The 20,370-nt window shown below is 54.3% G+C and overlaps 1 protein-coding gene across 2 annotated transcripts in view; it reads left to right on the top strand.

Annotated features, from left to right (window-relative positions):
• The first annotated feature begins 259 nt into the window (after positions 1–259).
• Positions 260–20,370, top strand: part of Itga3 (integrin subunit alpha 3) — a 29,397-nt gene continuing 9,286 nt past the window's right edge. Inside the window, exons 1-18 of one of the 2 annotated variants that reach the window (XM_016008019.3) lie at positions 260–923; positions 8,026–8,153; positions 8,592–8,671; positions 10,603–10,852; positions 12,985–13,071; positions 13,419–13,626; positions 14,082–14,278; positions 15,638–15,726; positions 15,826–15,962; positions 16,120–16,206; positions 17,082–17,149; positions 17,233–17,369; positions 17,949–18,098; positions 18,187–18,284; positions 18,543–18,690; positions 18,912–18,980; positions 19,514–19,593; positions 19,674–19,751. In XM_016008019.3, the coding sequence (XP_015863505.1) occupies positions 718–923; positions 8,026–8,153; positions 8,592–8,671; positions 10,603–10,852; positions 12,985–13,071; positions 13,419–13,626; positions 14,082–14,278; positions 15,638–15,726; positions 15,826–15,962; positions 16,120–16,206; positions 17,082–17,149; positions 17,233–17,369; positions 17,949–18,098; positions 18,187–18,284; positions 18,543–18,690; positions 18,912–18,980; positions 19,514–19,593; positions 19,674–19,751 (2,297 nt within the window). In that variant the 5' untranslated portion in view covers positions 260–717. The remainder of the gene's footprint in view (positions 924–8,025; positions 8,154–8,591; positions 8,672–10,602; positions 10,853–12,984; positions 13,072–13,418; positions 13,627–14,081; positions 14,279–15,637; positions 15,727–15,825; positions 15,963–16,119; positions 16,207–17,081; positions 17,150–17,232; positions 17,370–17,948; positions 18,099–18,186; positions 18,285–18,542; positions 18,691–18,911; positions 18,981–19,513; positions 19,594–19,673; positions 19,752–20,370) is intronic. The other variant, XM_006971936.4, reaches the window with a different exon arrangement.

Below are 20,370 nucleotides of genomic sequence, written 5' to 3'. Positions count from 1 at the left end.
TCCAGTTCGCAGCCGCTGCGAAGCACCAGACAAATCCCACCTCCGGCCCCGCCCGTCCCATCCGTTTTGCACCTAAGGCGATGCTTCTTGGGAGAAGCAAACCGCTGGGAGGGGAAATCCAGGCTTTAAGGACTCCCGACAGGTGTCTGAGAGAGAGGGCGGAGTCAGGGTAGGAATGATGGAGAGGGAGGGGCGGCGCTGCCCCTTTAAGAGGCGGCGGCCGAGCAGGGACCTTTTCTCTTTCCCCGGAAGGAAAGCGGAGCCCGGGCTGGGCGCGCAAGGTGGGGAGGTGCAGGGCTGGGCAGTGGGGAGGCGGGGCACGCACAGGAGAGAATCCCTCCCTCCTGCCCTCCTGGCGGTCGAGGGTTTGCCTTTTCAGATCCTCCACCTAGCTGAGATCCAAAGAGCTAACACCGCCAAGGGGGCGCGGCCAGGACCATCTAGGGTGCCCGGGTGCCCGGAGTCGGGCACGGTGACCTGTCCACCGGACCAGCGGGAGAGTAGATCCACAGACCTGGAAAGAGGAGTGGAGAAGCGCCACCCCAGAGCAGACGTGAAGCTGGTCCGGACCAGGGCAAGAAATTGTCTGGGACTCCGGTCGCAGCGGCGCTGCGGGCTCGGGTGTCCTCTGGCGGCGCCTGGAGCAGGTGAACCGTTCACCACCCCCAGTGCTGAGCCCTCTTGTGTTGTCGGCCCGCCCGGCCCGCACTCGCGGCCATGGGCCCCAGACCCCGCTGCGCGCCCCGCGACCCCGGCTGGATGCTCGGCACCCTGGCCTTGATGGTGGCGGCTAGCGGCCGGGTCGCCTTCGCCTTCAACCTGGACACCCGATTCCTGGTGGTGAAGGAGGCAGTGAACCCGGGTAGCCTTTTCGGCTACTCGGTCGCCCTCCATCGGCAAACCGAGCGACAGCAGCGCTACCTGTAAGTCAGCCTGGCGGCAGTGAGGTGGGGTGAGAGAGGGTACGTGTGTTGATGCCTGACCTAAGCTGAGTCGGACCGAGCCCTGGGCCCACTGACTTCCAGGCCTGCTGCTGCTGGCCTTTCCTTGTGAGCCTGGATTAAGGGGGCGGGTACGCCCGCAGCCCTCCGACTGTGGGGCTTGGCGGGAAGTGGAGGATGGGGGGCAGTAATCATAGCAAGTGCTGACCTGGCCAGAACCTGTCTAGACGCGGCCGCTCCACGTTCAGACCTCTTTGGAGAGCAGAAGTAGGGTCTCTGTTGCCCAGCACCCCGAGAATCCAGTGCCTAACATTGGTTTCTTCCCCAGGCTTGGAGGAGCCTGTAAAATAAACACATATCACACTCCTCTTCCTTTCCGCCTGGGGAGGAACCCGAGATATATGCGTTTAAGCCCCCATTACATCTCTCATTTAGTCTGTGGCCACAGCAGCCACGCCCTCTGCAGAGCCAGGCTGGACCGCTTCTCAAGGGCTTGGCATTGCAGAGTGAGGTGATGAAGAGGCTGGGTGTTTGGAGCTGTCCAGAGGCTCCCTCTGAGCCCTAGAGGAACGGACAGTAGAAGACAGAGGAGGCGCTGTCTTAAGCCTCAGAGGCCAGAGCCCACCCGGAAGCAGTGGGGTACTCCCACCAGACATCTCCCTGCATTCCACAGATTCATGTTGAATCAGCAGCCCTGAGTGTGTTTGTTTTGGTTTGAAGAGGGAAAATGGTGTTTTCTCTTTCTTCTGCTCTCCTTTGCAACAGCTGCAAGAAGCGGGAAGAGCTAAGCAGAGTGGAGGAGGGGAGGAGATTGCTTCCAGCCACCTGCCCCTCCCCATGCACACACATGCCCAACGGGTCATGTCCAGGTGTCTGAGGTTTCTCTGTATGAGTTCTGTGTGCTGAGGGTGACTGGCTGAGGGAAGGGGGTGGCCAGAGGCGGTGAGGCTGCCCAGGCAAAGACAGTGATGATCACACAGACCCCTTCTACCTTTTTGAGCTGGATAGCCTACTAGGCGTTGATTCCTACCTGGCCTCTGACAGTTACTAAATTAAAAGACACAGTCAAGGGAAGAGTGTTGAAACCACTCTCCGCTCTGCCTCGGGCCTGTAGAAACTTGAGGAAGTTTGGAATGTTCAAAGTCCAGCTCACTTCAGTCTTTGCCTCTGCCCTGCTGGCCCAGCCCCTGTCCACACTGCCCACCTGGACTTAGCCTCTACCCTACCTGGCCCCTGCAGAAGGTAGGGCCACCACACCCTTCCTGCCCTGGCCAGGCAGGTTTAACCTTCTACCTTTCTGAGACTCTCTGACAATGGGTAGTTGCTACAGTAGTGGATTTTCCTCCCCTGTCCTAGCCCAGAATGTAGTTTTCCTATGTTCTGATGCTGAATGTGCATGGCCTGAGTTAGGACAGTGGGAGAGACCTGGAAAGAGTAAAAGACAATTTTGCGGTGTGCGTGCACACGCGCACACACGTTCTGTGACCTTGAGGAAGATATTTCCTTCCCAGGGGCCAGCTTCCTGCAGGATGAGGTTGTACCTGGATCTGTATGCTTCTTCCCCCTCCCTTTCTCTGCCGGCCTGTGAGAGGGACCTTGACATTGTAAAGGGAGAAGCTGAGTGTCCCCGTGCCTGTCGTCTTGGCTCTGTCTCTGACACCTGAGCCTTCGCTTCCTCGGGGTTAGTGGTGCTTTGATGACATAGTGTGTCTAGAATGGTCCTGGTGTGTCCAGTTCTCCAGTGGACACCGGAAGGCTCTGGGGCTGAGACCAGGCTGGAGGTGAACCTCTTCTGCCTATGGGTCGTACCCAAGTTGGCCAAGTGAAAGATTTCTGCTTTCCTTTCCGGGCAGCCGGGGAGAATGCTGAAACTAAAGGACTCTGAGGGCAGATGTGTTTTCTCTGTCCTGCCCAGAGCTGCTTCTGTACCTTAGCTCTGTCCTCATCTAATGGGGTTCAGCTCTCCAGCCCTTTGGGAGAAACAGCTGGGATTCACTACAGCCAGCTGTGTAGCCAGATGTGAGCAGCTGCCCAAGTATTCTAGGGAACTACTAAGTCAAACTGCAGCCTCAGGTTCTGTCAGCATCCAAGTCCCCTTGGAAGGGCGGTGTGGCTCATGGTCCTTCCTTTGGGGTCTGCCAGGGGTCCTGGGGCTCCCGAGAGGTATGTGCACAATCACAGGTTTGTATATATGTCAGGGAGGGGAGAGCATACATAGCTTAAGTGTAAAAATCCAAGAGACACTCCCTTTGCGGCTCCGACCTTTATCTCTGTGCTGAGTACCCCACCCATACCCATGTTTGCAGCACTCAGTGTTCGATAGTGAGAATCCGGGGCAGACCACTCACTTTGGGCTCGTTTATTTATTTGAGACATGGTCTCTCTGAGATGGCTCTGGCTGTCCTAGAACTCGCTTTGTAAAACCAGGCAGGCCTTGAACTCACAAAGATCCACCCTCCCCTGGCTCCCAATCTGTGATTAAAGGCTTGTGCCCCCTTGTCGGGCTCACTTTGAGTTTTTTTTTTTTGATGTGACATAAGCTCTCCTTGGAGGGAGAAGAGCCGCTCATTGGCGAGGTGGTTGTTGACCCCCCTCCCCACACCTGCTCTGTTGTCCCTTCTTTTTCTGGCCTGCCCTCCCTGGTTGATTCCTCTGGGCCCCCTCTCTCTTTCACAGTTGGAAATGAGGGTGTCTGGGAAACCTGGGAGGGAGTGGCTCCTGGAAATGAGGTCATTTCTGAGGTAGGCAGGGGCCTGGCTTACCTGCTGCACTCTCTTGAAACACACTCCCTGGACAGGGCGGGTTCCTGGCAGCCTTCCTGGCTGGAGCCAGTAGCAATGGTACAGCAGCTGTGGCCGTGGAAACAAGGCCTGCATCTGGTTCATCCTCCTCTGCTGCCTTCCTCGGTGGTCATTCTAGGCCCAAAGGCTTTTAAAATGGGCAGGAGGTGGAGGAGGGCTGATCTTGCAGAAAGGAAGCCACGAGGAGGGAATGGTGTCCCATGGGGTGGCATACACCTGTCATGCTAGAACTCAGAGAGGAAGGCAGGAGAATTGGCAGTTTGCTGGGTGTCCGGGCCATATAGTCAGACCCTGTCTCAAAAGAGGAAAGGAAGAGATCCACCGCTGCCGCAGTGAGGCGGACTGAGGTTAGCTGAATGCCATAGAGGGTCAAACCTGGGATACCTGCTGGAAAGCCGGGAAAGAGGAGAAACGAGGAGGAAATCGGTCTCACCCTCTTTCACTCAGGGCCCTGCCAAGATCTCATTCTTCCATCTTTCTCATTCTCTCTTGTTGCTCTGGTTCTAGGGCTGAGTCACCAGGCGGGAGGGGGTTGGGTAGGCAGCGTGAGGAGGGGTAGAGGAGGATGGGAGGGCTGCAGTTTCAGCGCCACAGGAGAGCCTCTGGGGAGGCGGCTGAATCAGGCAGCGGGGCATGGAGCTGGCATCCAGGAACTGACCTCCCCCCTACTCAGGCTGGAGCAGCTCCTGCCTCCCCTGCTGCCTCTACGCCTTCCATAGGAGGGGCACAGTGACCACGACCCCAAGAAAGGTCTGGTGATTTCCCCAGAATCTTCCCATAGGCGCCACCACACACCTCCCTGAAATGAAGTTGAATCGTATAGATTTTCTTGGAGCACTCCCGGAGTCCCGAGGGCCTCTTCCTCTTTGGGGCGAGCCTGCCTGGTGCCCTGTCTCTCTTGGGTCCCATTCCCCAGCCTTCTCAGATCCTGCTATTTTCTGTGCAGTTATCCTATTAGCTTTGAACTGCGTGGGAGGAACGGAGGTGTAGAGGGCTGGTCAGGGCGAAGAAGAGTCCCACTCCCTGCACTTAGAACTCAGGGGCTCCCCGGAGGCCAGGTGGGGCTTTCTAGTTGGAGCCAAATGAAAGGATGAGGAGGTAGCTGTTGAGAGCCCTTGATCTTCCATTTCACCCACATCTGCTTCCGGGGGGCGCTCTCCGCTCCTCCCTGCCCAACTTGACTCCAGGAGAGGGAGGTCCTATCTCCTGAGAGCTCTATCTAGGCATCCCCAGGTGCCTTTGCCCCTTCTGTCTGTGGATGGGGGTTGGGTCCGGTGGTTGTCTGGGAGAGGTCAGCTTTTAGATTTTTATTTTTTACTGGGACCCAATAGTGCCACCTGATATTTATTTACGTAGTACTTTACATTTCAATTTATGGACCAGCAAGGTTTGTGCCAGTCTTGGGATTCCCTAACCCTGGTCTTACATATACCTGGCTGTGGTGGGAGGAAGGTGGACCCTACCCTCTGAACCCCCTCCCTCCATCCATGTGCAGGCCTCTGGCTGTAGACTACTGCATCCTGGGCTGGGAGCCAGAGGGCCTTAAAGGGCCTCTAAGCGGGCCAAGTGGGAGCTAAAAATACTCCAGGGGGTGTGGGGGAGCTCCCAGTGGAATCTCTCAGGAGGAGGAGCCTAGGGATTAGGGAGTTGGCCCCTTCCCAGTCCCCATCAGTGGGCACAAGGCTGGCACCAGACAAGGATAGGAATGCGAAGACTGCATGGAGTCTTATTCTAATCCAGCCATAATTTATATTTGGCTCTGCCTGGTCCGTACCTCAGGCAGCTAAGAGGAAGGGTCCCTCAGTCCCTCCTGGCGGAGGCAGACTTGGGAGGCATGGGAACCCTGCTCTTCAGTTCCCCGCTGCTACATGGGTTAGGCAGGACATTGGCAGCCATGAGCATAGTGCATCCCTGACACTGTATGCTCCCAGGTCCCCCTTCCACCCACTGACGCTTCCAGCTCTCCAAGCCGATTGTAGCCGAGCCCACCACCAGCCGACTCTGAGCTCTTCTTCTAGATGAGCAGACGCCAGCATCTTCCTCCCCTCTCCCAGTGGCTGCCTGCTGTCCTCGGGATGGGAAAGTCCTGCTTCTGTTCACCCCTTATTCCTTCTAAACAATGAAGCAGTCTGTCCTTTTCTCTGTGCTTCAGGTTCCCTAACCTGCAGTGTTGGAACTCCTGAGTCCCCAGAGAGACTGGAGTCAAGTTAGGGCCAGTTCTGGTACCATTAAAAAACAAACAACAACAACACCCAGAGCAACAGTGTTCACACCAACCATGTCTTCTCAGTCAGAGAGCCCATTTGTTTCCCCCAAACCCCGGAGGAGGGCGTTCAGCTGGGATTCCCATTTTACAGATAAGACACTCAAGACTCAGCAGGGAGAGGAAATCACTCTCGTCACAACACCAGTCCTAGAGTGGGTTCCTAGCTCCCAGGTTGAGATGTTCCCACAGGCCCCAGCTTCCTCCTTTCGTTTGTCAAGCATGCCAGGGGGTGGGTGGGTGCCTGTGTTGAGCCAGGGTGGTCAGGCAGGTACCCTCCCTAAAGTGGGCTAAAGGCCTAGCATCTGCTACATCTGTTCCCTTACCCCTCCCTAGGGTGCTCGGGACGCTATGTTTGGGGAAGCTTTCTTTGCCTCTGCCCTGAGGAACAGCCACTGAGGGTGATGTCTGAGCTGCAGCCGTGAGGTGCAGGCAAAGGTCCACCCCTTTCCTAGCACCTGGAGGCAATGCATTCCTGACTCCCGGTAGGCGGAGGCACCCCAGGCCCCAGCATGCCCGAGCCCTGCCCTACCTACACCCTGCCGCCCTCGCCCTCGCAACCAGATCCTAAGCAGGGCTGTAGGCACAGCCGTTGCTCAGCACTTCCAGACTGGTGAGAGGCCTGGAGCCTGGGAGCCTCAGGGCCACAGTGTTGCTGGGCTAAACAGAGGGGCACCTGGGAAGTTCTGCCACCCAGGAGGCTGAGTTGGAAGGAAGGTGGCAGAGGGCGTGTTCCAATCAGAATATCGAAAGGCTGCAGGGAGAAGACACAAGAAATAACTTGGTTCTCAAGCTGTGCTGCCCCAGATACTATTTGCATGACCTAGCCTACATTGGAGATCTTTTGCAAATACCTGAGGGTGGTCTGAGATAGGATTTCAGGGCCGATCCCCTGTCTGCTCTGTTTAAGTTACCCCTTTGGTGTGGGTGATGGGGTTCCAGGGTCTAGCCCCCTTGTGGGAATTTCTTGATGTCCCTAAAGATGGATTCTGGGGATAAGATGATAGCCCTTGTCCACTCCCACCCACATCAACTCTGTTCTTGGGCCACACTAGTATCCAGCCCCACCCCGTACCTGTGTGCTTGTCTCAAGGAGGGGGTGGGGCAAATGGAGGCATCACTCAGCTCACTTAGAAATCTGTGCCTCTTAGAGCAATGTGCTCTCTGGTTTCAAGAGGAGAGATCCAGGCTTCCAACAACTCACCCACCCTTACACAGATTCTCTTTTCTGCCTTCCCTGATGCCCCGGGACTTGAACCCAGAACCGTCATTCCTTCATGTCTGCCTTTATCTCCGAGGCCAAAGGATTCCTTCAAAACCCCTGATCTGGGTCTGGGAATGTCCTTCAGCTGGTAGGGTGCCTACCCAGCATTCTGGAAGCCTTGGGTTAAATTCCTACACCAAACTGAGCATGGTGGTACACACCTGAAAATCCCAGCATTTGAAAGCTGGAAGCAGGGGGATCAGAAGTTCGAGGCCATCTTTGAATAGGGAGCATCCTAGCCTGAGCTACATGAGACCCTGTCTCAAGAAGAGAATGAAATACAGCACAAAACCAGGTCTGGTCTTGTCCCTGCCTTGCCGGGGGTCCCTCTGTGGCTCCTCTAAGGCCTTTGCCATGGCTTATATACCTCCCCCCTCATGTTCTTGCCGGGTTCCGGTTGTAGAGAGGGCTGGTGCCTGAATCACTGGCTTGCTCATGCTTCCTGGTCCTTGCACATACTGTACCCTTGTCTCGGGAGCCCTTCCTCCCTCCTTCATGGGGTGACCCTGGGCCATTGTCCTCTTCACACTCAGGCCACGGCACCTCGTGCACAGACTTCCATGCTTTCCTCGTGAGATGCTTAGTGTTCCCTGGCCTGCCCTCCCTCGTGACGGGCTCTCCCGGAAGACAGGACGGAGGTTTTATTAATGTTTCGTCCCCAGAACGTGGTCTGGAGCCCATGCATAGTGAGGGTTGATTTGCAAGTTGGCTGGAGGGAGGCTTGGGAAGTCTGGTCCACCTGCCTCCCTTTCCCAGGCTTCTGGCTGGTGCTCCCCGGGACCTCGCTGTGGCTGACGGCTACACCAACCGGACCGGCGCTGTCTACCTGTGTCCCCTCACTGCCCTCAAGAACGACTGTGAACGGATGGACATCTCAGAGAAAAGTGAGGAGAGGCTGGGAGCAGAGCTAAAGTCAGGAGTCTGGCAGAGAGAGCCCAAAGAGAGAAGATACAAGGCTCGCTTGTCAGCAGGGCAGGGAGGCTCGTGCCTGTTGTTCTAACACTTGAGGCTGAGGCAGAAGGACAGCAAGAACAAGGCTAGCCTGGGCTACATAGTGAGTTTCAGAATAGCCTGAGATGTGCATGGAGACCCTGACTCAAAAAACAAACAAACAAACAAACAAACAAAAGAAGCAACGCTGGCATGCTTTGTCTTGTCTGCTTGGGAAGAGGAGCCGAGAAAGGCGGAAGGCCAGATGGCGCGAGCTCCGAGCAATGACAGGCAGGACATAGATAGCGAGGAGGGAGGGCTGCCCTGGGGAGGCTTCGGGCACTGGAACATGCAACGAGGGGCCTCGTTCATGAGCCCTCCCATTCCTGCAGGTGACCCTGACCATCACATTATTGAGGACATGTGGCTTGGGGTGACTGTGGCCAGCCAGGGCCCGGCAGGTCGAGTCCTGGTAAGTGAACACTTAGCGTCATCTTCCCAGAGCCAGGGAGGACAGCGGCGGGTGGCAGGGGACCCTCTGTGCATGGCTTGGACCTTTGCAAACGTCTCTTTCTGCAGCCTCACGTCTTTGTAGGCCTGCGTGTTCCCTGATCCCTGGACTCTGGGGAGAGGGTTGTCTGGCGCTCTCCCAAGGCTGGACGTGGCGTGGGTCCTGTGTGACCTGCATGGATGCTCACGATTGGTGGGAAAGAGCAGAGAGAACTTGGAGGGGGAAAGGGCAGAGAGAGCCCCGGGGCATCTGGGCGCTGGCAGGCACTCCTTCCTGGGAGGTTGGCTGCCGGAAGAAGCACAGCCCTGGTGACCCTGGCTCATCCTGGCACTGATTTGAGTGCCACTCCCTGCTGTCCATTGTCACCTCCTGCTGCAGACCACTCTTCAATGCCAGCCCTGGGGGATCTCAGTTTCTGCGTCCCAGACTGACATTATTTAGATGTATATAAACCTTCCATATAGTGAGAAGGGCAGGCATGAACTTTCTCCAGGCTTTGACCGGTGATAAGCCTGTGTCAGTAATGCCCATGAAACACCATCTTTATATCACCCCCGGAAGGTCTCTGGTCCACCTGTGAGCAGCCACCAACTCCTACTGCCATCCCTGCTGGGATCTCTGCCCTTTGAACACCATGGCAGGCTGCAGGCTGGCAGCCAGTGCGCCAGACCACCCTTTTGTACCCCCCCGTTGTTTGTGGGTGTGAGCCTAGAAGTTTGTCTAAGTGATTGCAGACTCTGGGATTAGCTACTTCCCCACCTTCACCCAGTCCACAAATATTTAGTCAGCACCTGCTGGGTTCTGAGCACCAGAAATTTAGCAGTATCTAAGGACAGGCTCCCGTGAAATGCCAGTGGTGTTCGCTGCTCTGAAGGACAGAAAAGGGGCTATTGTATAGCCCAAAGGCTAATTCAGAATGTTTTTTTTACCCCCTGGAAGCTGGCTTTCACTCTTAGCCCTGGCTGCCCCCGAACTCACTCTGTAGTCCAGGCTGGTTTCAAACTCGGAGATCCGCCTGCCTCTGCCTCCTGGTGCTGGGATGCAAGGTGGGTGCCACCATGACTGGCTCAGAGTCCTTTTTAAATTTGTAGTTTGGATTTTGTTTTTTATGTTTGTTTTGGCTTTGCTAGGGATCAGACCCAGGGTCTTAAAAAACGCTAAGCCATGATCAGCCCTAAAGTAACTCTACCGTTCCACTGATTTTCCCAATAAATGTATATGATGCGGGACTGGAGAGACGGCTCAGCAGTTAGGAGCACTGGCTGCTCTTCCAGAGGACCAGGGTTCAATTCCCAGCAACCCACGTGGCAGATCACAACAGTGTGTAATTCCAGTTCCAGGGGGATCTGATGCCCAGACATACATGGTACACAGACATACATGCAGACGAAATACCCATACAGAGAAAATAAGATAAGAATAAATTTAAAAGTTACTATATGAGAAGCACTTGGACTTGTGTTTGGCATATAGTAAGTACTCAGTAAGTGTTCACTGCTGTTTATAATGCTATATTATTATTATTATTTTAAATGATCCTTTCATTAAACAACAGAATCATCTGGGGACAATCTCCCTGTAAATGGCTCCTTTTAGCCCAGGAGACTAAGACCCACATTCCCTCATCCTTCTCCAATTCCTTTCACCAAGATTCCTCAGCTACTCTCAAATTCATGCTTCCTGGCTCCCCCAGATCTGCTCCTGGCCCTTGATTTCTAAATAATGGAAAGGGGATACACGTTTCAGTGTCCCCACAGGAAGAGAAAGAAGACAGCGTTCCTCTTTGGCCTCTGACTCACAAAGCCAGCAGTGCCCAGGGTGAGACATACAGCTTGCCATGGGTCCCCTGATCCTGGCTAAGGCCAAGTGTCTGTGTGTTTGGGGGTCCCTAGGTCTGTGCTCATCGCTACACCCAGGTGCTATGGTCTGGGCTAGAGGACCAGCGGCGTATGGTGGGCAAGTGCTACGTGCGTGGCAACGACTTACAGCTGGACCATGGTGACGACTGGCAGACCTACCACAATGAGATGTGTAATAGCAACACTGACTACCTGCAGACTGGCATGTGCCAGCTGGGCACCAGTGGTGGCTTCACCCAGAACACCGTGTACTTCGGTGCCCCTGGAGCCTACAACTGGAAAGGTGAGGACCCTGGAAAGGGAGAAGGAGGGTGACAGAAACCACCTGTCCCCAGTAAGCCACTGGGACAGATCTTTATTTACTCCTAGCCCTCAGGAGGCAGGGTGAAAACCCTGTGAGTTCGAGCCTGGTCTACAGAGAGTTCTATGACAACCAAAGCTACTTAATGAGACCCTGTCTTGGAAACAAACAAACAAACAAATAAAAGCAAAGTATAAGTAAATACAGAAACCCAGGCTGGACTGTGGCCTGTCTGCTATCAGCTCAACCTCTGGGAAATTTTACAATCATGCTTCTGGTGCAAAAAAGTAAAATCTCAGCTTAGGATTTGTTAGAATTAAGAGCAAAACTGGCCAGCAAAAAAGTGGCACTACCCTGTGATCCTGGCTACTCGGACACCGAGGCAGGAGGATGCCATCCATAATTCTGCCTGGGATACTGAGTTCAGGCCCAGCATGGGTAACTTAGCAAGACCCTGCTTCAAGATGAACTTTAAAAAGGAGAACTGTACAGAGTATGAGGGTCTAAGTTCAACCTTCAGTACCACAAATTAAGAAGGGGAAATTTTTTTTTAAAAGTCCCTTCTCTTTCCCAACCTCCCTCATCCCATTTCCCAGGGTTCATCGTGTCTTAGGACTCCTTCCACACTTATTTTAATATCTTTAATGATTTTGTTTTTGTGTTTTGTTTTCTGAGACAGGGTTTCTCTGTGTAGTTTTGGTGCCCGTCCTGGATCTTGCTTTGTAGACCAGGCTGGCCTCGAACTCACAGAGATCAGTCTGGCTCTGCCTCCCGAGTACTGGGATTAAAGGCGTGTGCCACCGCCACCCGGCTTTTAATGAGTTTTAAAAAGAGTTATTTATTCATGTATTTTATGTATATGAGTGCTTTGTCTTCATGAACATCAGAGAAGGAATCTGATCCTGTGACAGATAGTTGTGAGCCACCACGTGGTTGCTGGGAATTGATCTCAGGACCTCTGAAAGAGCAGCCAGTGCTCTTAAACATTGAGCCATCTCTCCAGCCCCTTATTTTAGTATTTATAGGTATTTTCTTAAAAACAAACAGAATCCAATTAAATGCTCTGGCCTTCCACTTTGTCTTTTCATTCACCATAAGCTAAAAGCCATGTTTCAGGTCAATACATACAGGACTGTCCTTTTGAGGTCGTAGAAGATTTCATTGTCTCCGAGATTCTTGCTTAAAGGGCTGGAGAAATGGCTCAGCACCCACACGGTGGCTTTAATTCCAGTTCCAGGAGACCCAACGCCCTCTTCTGGCCTCTGCAGTCACTGCATGCAGGTGATATTACAGACATACATGCAGGCAAAACATCCATACCTATAATCATGTCAACCAGGTGTAATGTACATGCCAACAAGTGGGAGTCTGAGGCCTGAGGATCATGAGCTCAAGGCCTGTCTGATCACCTGAAACTGGTGTTGCAGACCATGAGGGTACGAGGAATCAAACCTGGGTGGCCTAGAAGAGCATCAGCCAGTGATCTTGTTCACTGAGCCATCTCTCCAGCCAGCCTCCCATCATAAAATGCTTAAAGAGGGCCGGGCAGTGGTGGCGCACACCTTTAATCCCAGCACTTGGGAGGCAGAGGCAGGAGGATCTCTGTGAGTTCAAGGCCAGCCTGGTCTACTGAGCGAGATCCAGGAAAGGTGCAAAGCTACACAGAGAAACCCTGTCTTGGAAAAACAAAAACAAAAACAAACAAACAAACAAAAATCCTTAAAGAGGATGTGGTTTATTGGCTGGGCAGTAGTGGTGCATGCCTTTAATCCCAGCACTCAGGAGGCAGAGGCAGGTGGATCTCTGAGTTTGAGGCCAGCCTGGTCTAATTCCAGGACAGCCAGGGCTATACAGAGAAACCCTGTCTCGAAAAACCAAAAAAAAAAAAAAAACAAAAACAAAAACAAAAAAATAAACAAAAAACAAACAAACAAAAATAAAACCCACAAACAAAAAAGCAAAAACAAAACAAAATAAACAAAAATCCCCAACAGCAGTGATTTCTAAGTGCTCATACACAACAGGGGTTATTGTTGTTGTCAAGGGAGGCGGGCACGGTGGAGGGAAAAGGGAGTGACCAACACTTTCTGCTCCCTTCCCCAATCTTCCTGCAGGAAACAGCTACATGATTCAGCGCAAGGACTGGGATTTATCTGAATATAGCTATAAGGGCTCCGAGGACGAAGGAAACTTCTATATTGGTAAGTCCAGTGCTGGTGGCCCACTGGAGGATGGAGGAAGCCAATTTGGTCCCTAATGTACTGACCCTTTGACCTCTGGTGTGCTGTGGGGTGTGACGAGTGTCATTTAGTTCAATTGGCACACACTCACTGCACCCCGCCTGCATGTGTGGCTCTGGTCTAAAGGCTCCAGGTGCAAAGTTAGTTGTCTGCAAGGGAGGCTACAGCTGGATCTCTGGGCCCACTTTTTCTTTTTCCTCATCTGGAACAGAGGACTAGAAGATAATAGAGGGTGGGTGACTAGGTCCAGTACAGAAGGGGGCAAATTCGCTGGGTCCTTGATTGACCCCCTCCCCTCCTCATCCCAGGGTACTCGATGCAGGTAGGCAGTGCCGTCCTCCATCCCACGGATATCACTGTTGTGACGGGTGCCCCACGGCACCAACACATGGGCGCTGTCTTCTTGCTGAGACAAGAGGCAGGCGGAGACCTGCGGATGAGGCAGGTGCTGCAAGGCACGCAGGTGGGCGCTTATTTTGGCAGTGCCATCGCTCTGGCAGACCTGAACAATGATGGGTGAGAACCTAGGGACATGGGACATCCTCTGGGCCCGGAGAGAAGGGTGGGGGGCGGGGCAGGGGGGGGCAGGCTTGCTCGAGCTAGGTCAGGGAAGTAGAAGCTTTGCATTCGCACAGTCGCTGTTTTTAGGGTCTTGCAATCACACTTGACGGGAGTCTGGACGTTTGCATGACACCTTGCTTGCTTGTCTGTACCTGTCAATCATGCCTGTCATCCATAAGGTGCCAATGGGGAAGGAGCTTTTTTCCGGGTGTGATCTCTGCCTGCATGATTTCTCCATGACTCGACTTTTCTGTTTGGTGGGTCTGGTTGGCCTTCTCATGGCCGGGGGGGTCAGGCAGGTCGTTTGCTCATTTGCATGGCCCTGGCACGATCCTGCTCATTCAATGACAGTCTCGTCGTGTATGGGGGGGGCAACCTCACACTCTCACTCCCACTCTTCTCCTGTGCAGGTGGCAGGACCTCCTGGTGGGTGCTCCCTACTACTTTGAGCGGAAAGAGGAGGTAGGGGGTGCCGTCTACGTCTTCATGAACCAGGCGGGCACGTCCTTCCCGAACGACTCTTCCCTCCTGCTTCACGGTCCCAGTCGCTCTGCCTTTGGCCTCTCCATAGCCAGCATCGGTGACATCAACCAGGATGGGTTCCAGGGTAGGAGCCTGCACCCCGCCCTCAGCACCCTCCCTGACTGAGCACCAGTTGCCTCCCGGGCTCTCCGCTCAAGGGGATGCTAGAGAGGATGTGCAGAGGATGCTGCAGAGGCTCACCTAGAGTGGGTGACAAGTGGCTGGGCTGAGGGTGCCCAGAAGAGAGGAATAGGCAGCATGAGCATAGGAACTTGCCATGTGATATGTACCATCAAAGTGTCCACTGGGGACGGGCTGGAGAATGCTCTGAGAGCCAGGCAGAGCAGATGGGGCTTTTCTCTATCTGGGGCGTAGCGAGAGCAAGGTGTGGAGGGATCCAGAGACATCGTTGGAGCAGGGACGTTAGATGATGGTTTGACACTTTGGAGGGTGATTCCCGAGGGGCTTGGGATGGAAAGCAGGTAGGACACCTGGGGAGGTAGGACCAGGGATGTACCCTATCAGGTGACGAGAAAGGGAGGGGGCCTTAGGTATAGTGGCATTACCTGGCAGGTGCTCTGCGGGACCCGGGAAGTCACAGGGAGGACACATTAGGGTGTGAACCAGGTTACTGAGGGAGTACTCAGCTCACCAAAAGTCAGAACACAGCTGAGAACCGAAGGGAAGGCAAAGCCTCTGAAGAGGCAGAAATGGAGGCCAGGAAGGTCAGCCAGCAGGCCCAAGCTCTTCCCACAGAAGGGTCACTGTTTTCAGCCTAGGGGCCACTTATTCTCCCTGACTCCCCTTACCGTTACCCGGGCCTTCTTAGATCACACGTAGCAGATGAGTCCAGCAAAGACAGATCATCAAACGTGTTGAGTCTCAGGAAACATTGCTTAGCATTTTAAAAGTCCTGACACTTGAAGGTCCATTATACTGGACAAAGTGCACTGTGGTATTGTAGTTATAATCCAGCTTCTGGGATTTGAGTCCGCTCATCTACGAAGCGGGTAAATGACAGTAGAGGACTCCCCCCCCCCAACCCCGGGCATTCTTGTAAGGGTTAATTGACGCTGTGAGCGCTGGCAGTGTTCATTGGGGAACGGCTTCTTCTCTGGCCTTGATAGCGAATGTCATTAGAAGAACCAAGGTGTCTGGAGAAGTGGTTGATGGGGGATAGGGAAAGCGGGAAACACTGGATTACGCTGGGGAATGTGGGACAAAGCTCTGTGTGAGCTACTGACCAGCTGTCTGCCTTGGAGGAAACTTCTTCCCCTTCCCCCAGCCTCCATTCCCACCAGAGCTCGGAAGCGACGAAGTTCCCTGTTGCTCTGAACACTTCTGCCAGGCTGAGGTCACCGCCACGCTGGGCTCAGTGGCCGACAGCAGAAAGAGCCATGGGGCCCGGAATGCCTGGTGACCCTGCCCCGTCTTTCCTCCCCAGACATCGCCGTGGGAGCTCCGTTTGAGGGCTTGGGCAAGGTCTACATCTACCACAGCAGTTCCGGGGGACTCCTCAGGCAGCCCCAGCAGGTATGAGTCCATGGGGACGTGTCTGATACCCCTATCCCCCAGGGCTCCTCCTCCAAGCATGTCTCAGAGCCTGCCCCTACCACTTCCTCTTGGCTTCAGATAGTCCATGGAGAGAAACTAGGACTGCCTGGCTTGTCCACCTTCGGCTACTCTCTGAGTGGGAAGATGGATGTGGATGACAACTTATATCCAGACCTGCTAGTAGGGAGCCTGTCAGACCACATTGTGCTGCTGCGGTGAGCTAGGAGACTGTGGGCAGGGGCATGTCCCTCCTCCATCCTCATCTTTATGGACCTGTCCACCTTCTGCAGTGATCCACAGAAACCTGAACCCCAGCCCTAGCCTGGGGTAGGCAGGAAATACTAATCTCTGCCTGCTTTCTTGTTACGATAGGGCCCGGCCTGTCATCAATATTCTCCAAAGGACCTTGGTGGCCAGGCCAGCTGTGTTGGACCCCTCACTTTGTACTGCTACCTCCTGGTGAGACGTCAGCCCGGTTCTTCCTGCCCACTCCTTATGTCTAGGCAGGCCCAGAGGGCTCAGGCCCTAAACCCTCCCCTGGACACTCCAGATGTCCTACCCTGAGCAGCGATACATTCCCTATCCAATGTCATTTCAATTCAAAGTTCCTTGCAGGAACTAACGTGTGAGCACAAGGTTAGGAAACAGGAGCTCCGCAGCATCTGGCTCAAAGCCCAGCCACTCATTGCTGGGGGAGAGCAGGGTGAACTCCGAGGAGTGAGTGCTGAAGGGAAGGGAAGAGGAATGCTCTTAGGTGGATGGGTGTGGGGAAGGAGACCCACCCTGGGCAAATAATTAGTCCGAGACTCAGATAACATACGAAAGGTAATAACCAATTCACAGAGTCCTTGAGGTAATTAAATGAGACAATATACAGAAAAGCCCTAAGCACAGTACTCTTTACGGGAAGTGTTCAAAAATCTTTACGGGAAGTGTTCAAAAAACCATAGCGAAGAAAGTGGAAAAGACTGTGGTGACCCTGAGGGCTTTTGTGGCTGTCAGTCTGATAGCCAAGGGGCCTACTGAGCGGAAAAGCAGGGGGTGGGTGACAAAAGGAAGCTCTGGAGATTCCAAGACCTGGGCAGGGCCATCAGTTGCCTGATAACGTCAGACAGATCCCCTCCCCCTCCCCCGCCTCAGTTTCCTCACTGGTGACCTCTTGAAACAGTGAGCGAGAAGTCACCACAGCTTTGTAGACCCCCCCAGTTTTGCTCCTGACTCCCCCGCCCCCCCCACAAGGGTCCTGAGTTCCCTTTGCCTAGCACAAGAGTGAGAAGTAGGACACGGCTGTCCCTCCCGCTGTGACCAGGCCTTGCTGTGCGTCCCCCCAACAGTGTTCAGCTGGAGCTGTGCTTTGCCTACAACCAGAGCGCTGGGAACCCCAACTACAGGCGGAACATCAGTGAGTGCTGGGCACGGGGTGCTCGGGTGGGGGGGGGGGGATGCTCACCTGGCCCACCTGCTGACTGCCGGGTCTGTCTGCAGCCCTGGCTTACACACTGGAGGCCGACCGGGACCGCCGCCCACCTAGGCTCCGATTCGCCCGCAGCCAGTCAGCTGTCTTCCATGGTTTCTTCTCCATGCCAGAGACACGTTGCCAGACACTGGAGTTACTGCTGATGGTGAGGGAGGAGTTGAGCTGTGGGGCAGGATGGGATGGGGGCCTCTGAAATCTCTGGAAGAGGTGGCCCGTGTCCCTCTAAGTCAAAGCGGAGGGACAGAGGTCTCCCCAAAGACAGAGGTTGGGGATGTCTGGAGGATAGGGGTAGGCAGGATGGTGTCAACACACAGCATGTCTCACGTGGTAGGAGGAGTAGGATACGCCCAGGGGTGGGGATGGGGCCACGGGTTTATCACCTTGGGAAAGAGATGTTGGCTCTGGTCCAGTCTGGAAAAAGTGGGTCCCTGACGCAGGACCAGCTCAGTTCCTCTTTTGGGGCATCATGGTGTAGGGAAAGTGAACCTGGAGATCCGTAAAGGGAGCACCCATCTCTAGGAAGAAAAAGCTCCATCTCCTGGGGAGGCAGGGCAGTACAAGATGGTAGGACTCATTTGGTGACCGGATTCGTGAGGATTCAGCTTAACTTGGGGGTTCAGGGTAGAAGGAACCCTAGCTCTCCCCTGGGGCTTACTCTGGCTAGGGTTTAGCGAGGTAGGAGGATTTAACCTGAGGGCTGGGTTCACCTCACCGTCTTCTCCAGGACAATGTCCGTGATAAACTCCGTCCCATTGTTATTGCCATGAACTACTCCTTACCTGTGCCCATGCCCGATCGCCTCAAACTGGGGATGCGGTCTCTGGATGCCTACCCAGTTCTCAACCAGGCACAGGCTCTGGAGAACCACACTGAGGTGAGCAGGGCCTACCCGGGCCAGGAGGGCTTGTGGGGTCGGAGGGGGATCTGGGGCGCAGCCCCCTCAAGCCTCCCGCTGTCCCCAGGTCCACTTCCAGAAGGAGTGCGGGCCGGACAACAAGTGTGACAGCAACCTGCAGATGCGAGCGGCCTTCGTGTCTGAGCAGCTGCAGCCTCTGAGCAGGTGGTTTCTGGGGGATGCTGATTGGTCACAGGCTAGGCGGGGCCTCATTGGCTGGCAGAATTGGGGCGAGGCCTCACTGGCCAGGGGTAGGGTGGATGTGGGCAGAGGGACTTTAAAGCCCTGTTAAGACTGCATGGTAAAACCTGGTTGGCCCAGCAGTGGCTTTCCGACCCCGCCCCCCAGCCCCCAACGGAGGGCCGAGGGGCGGAGCCTAGTGGAGGTGGGGCTTTTGACTTAGTCCCGGGCTCCTCTCTTCAGGCTCCAGTACAGCAGAGACACTAAGAAACTGTTCTTGAGCATCAATGTGACCAACACGCCAAGCCGCGAGCGTGCCGGGGAAGATGCCCACGAGGCACTGCTCACCTTGGAGGTGCCGCCCGCCCTGCTACTGTCCTCTGTGCGCCCAGTGAGTGCTCACCGCCCAGGCTCAGCCCAAAGCTGGCTTCCTGTCCATTGGCACCCCAGTGTATATGACATCTACTTGAATTATCCTTTGCTGTGGTGTGCTGACCTCCTCCGGGACTGGGCTCCCTCCGCTGCTCGGGAGACAGGTCATTAGGGCTTCTAACGGTACTCCACAGCAGACGGGAGACAAGCATAACCCTGACCTTTGCTGTCTTTCCGCAGTCCGGGACCTGCCAAGCTAACGAGACCATCCTGTGTGAGCTAGGAAACCCCTTCAAAAGGAACCAGAGGGTGAGACCTGGCCACATGTTCCACTTCTGGAGGGTCCTCGGGCGAGCTCCTAGCCACTTTACCTGCCCGTTCATGGGATTTCTTGAAGCAAAGAACCAAAGTGGAGGAGGGGAAGGCCCAGCAAGGGGTGAGAAGAGGCCAAGAGACTAAGCAGTGGAGCCACTAGGGAGCTATGCATGGTTCTAGGGGAGGTGTAAGCAAGGAGACCCCTTTGGCGGAGCCCTGATGCTGTGCTCACCGCTACACCTAATGCCGCCTCTTTTATCTGATGTAGTATCTCAGTTTTCCCTAATACAAAAGCTGTCTCACAGAATGGGAAACACAGGCTTAGAAAGTTTCAGTAACCTGCTTAAGGGTGTGCAAAAGTAGCAGAGATCCCCAAAGTAGCAATGATGTCACCCAAAGAAGAGACAGGGAACCAGAGATGGACCAGGAAGAGGGATGGAGGGTCGCTCGCCTAGATCTCCCCATGCCATCCGTAGCCCCCTGCTGCGATCCAATGCTCCTTTCTGTTACCCTGACCCTTGTGCTAGATGGAGCTGCTCATCGCCTTTGAGGTTATTGGGGTGACATTGAACACGAGGGACCTTCAGGCACAGCTGCAGCTCTCCACGTGAGTGACCCTGGAAAGCTGCTCTGGTCAGGGCTGAGCTCACGTCCTGGGTCTCCTTACCACCTGCATTTTCCCCCTAGGTCAAGTCACCAGGACAACTTGCAGCCCATGACCCTGACTTTGGAGGTGGACTACACACTCCAGGCCTCACTCAGCTTGTGGGTACCGCTCTGCCCCTAGTCCTCTGTGCCTGAGCCAGGGTCTCCCTACCCTCAAGGTGCCTCCTAGGCTCCTCTGACACTTCTCTTGGTCTGGTGTCCTCCTGGGTCATCTTTTCCTAATAACAATGGCCACCATGATGGTTGCATTATTATTTCCTGTAACACAGGTAGGAAGGGCCGAATTGACACCCGGGGCTAAGGTGGTGGTCTCTGCCCTTCATGTTAACTTTTCCACTTAATTTTCTTGATATTTATCTTTGAGTATGTGTATATATGTATGATGTGTGTTTGCATGTGCAGGTGTGAGAATGCAGGAATGTGCATGCTGTGGAACACATGTAGAAGTCAGAGGACCATATGAGGCAGGGGGTCTCTTGCATACTCCACAATGCATATGCCAGGCTAGCTGGCCCATGCATTTCCTCAGGGATCTTCCTGTCTCCACCACCCAACTCACATTGGGAGCACTTGCATTACAGATGTGTGCTACCATACTCGGCTCTCAAGTGAGTTCTAAGGGGATTTGAACTCAGAACCTCACACTACCATAGCAAGTGCTTTACCCATTGAGCCAGCTCCCCAGACACCCCCTTTTTTCTTAGATTGACTTTATTTT

Source organism: Peromyscus maniculatus, chromosome 8 (genome assembly GCF_049852395.1).
Source record: "Peromyscus maniculatus bairdii isolate BWxNUB_F1_BW_parent chromosome 8, HU_Pman_BW_mat_3.1, whole genome shotgun sequence".
NCBI classification, from domain to species: Eukaryota; Metazoa; Chordata; class Mammalia; order Rodentia; family Cricetidae; genus Peromyscus; species Peromyscus maniculatus.
This window is presented reverse-complemented; position numbering and strand designations above follow the sequence as displayed.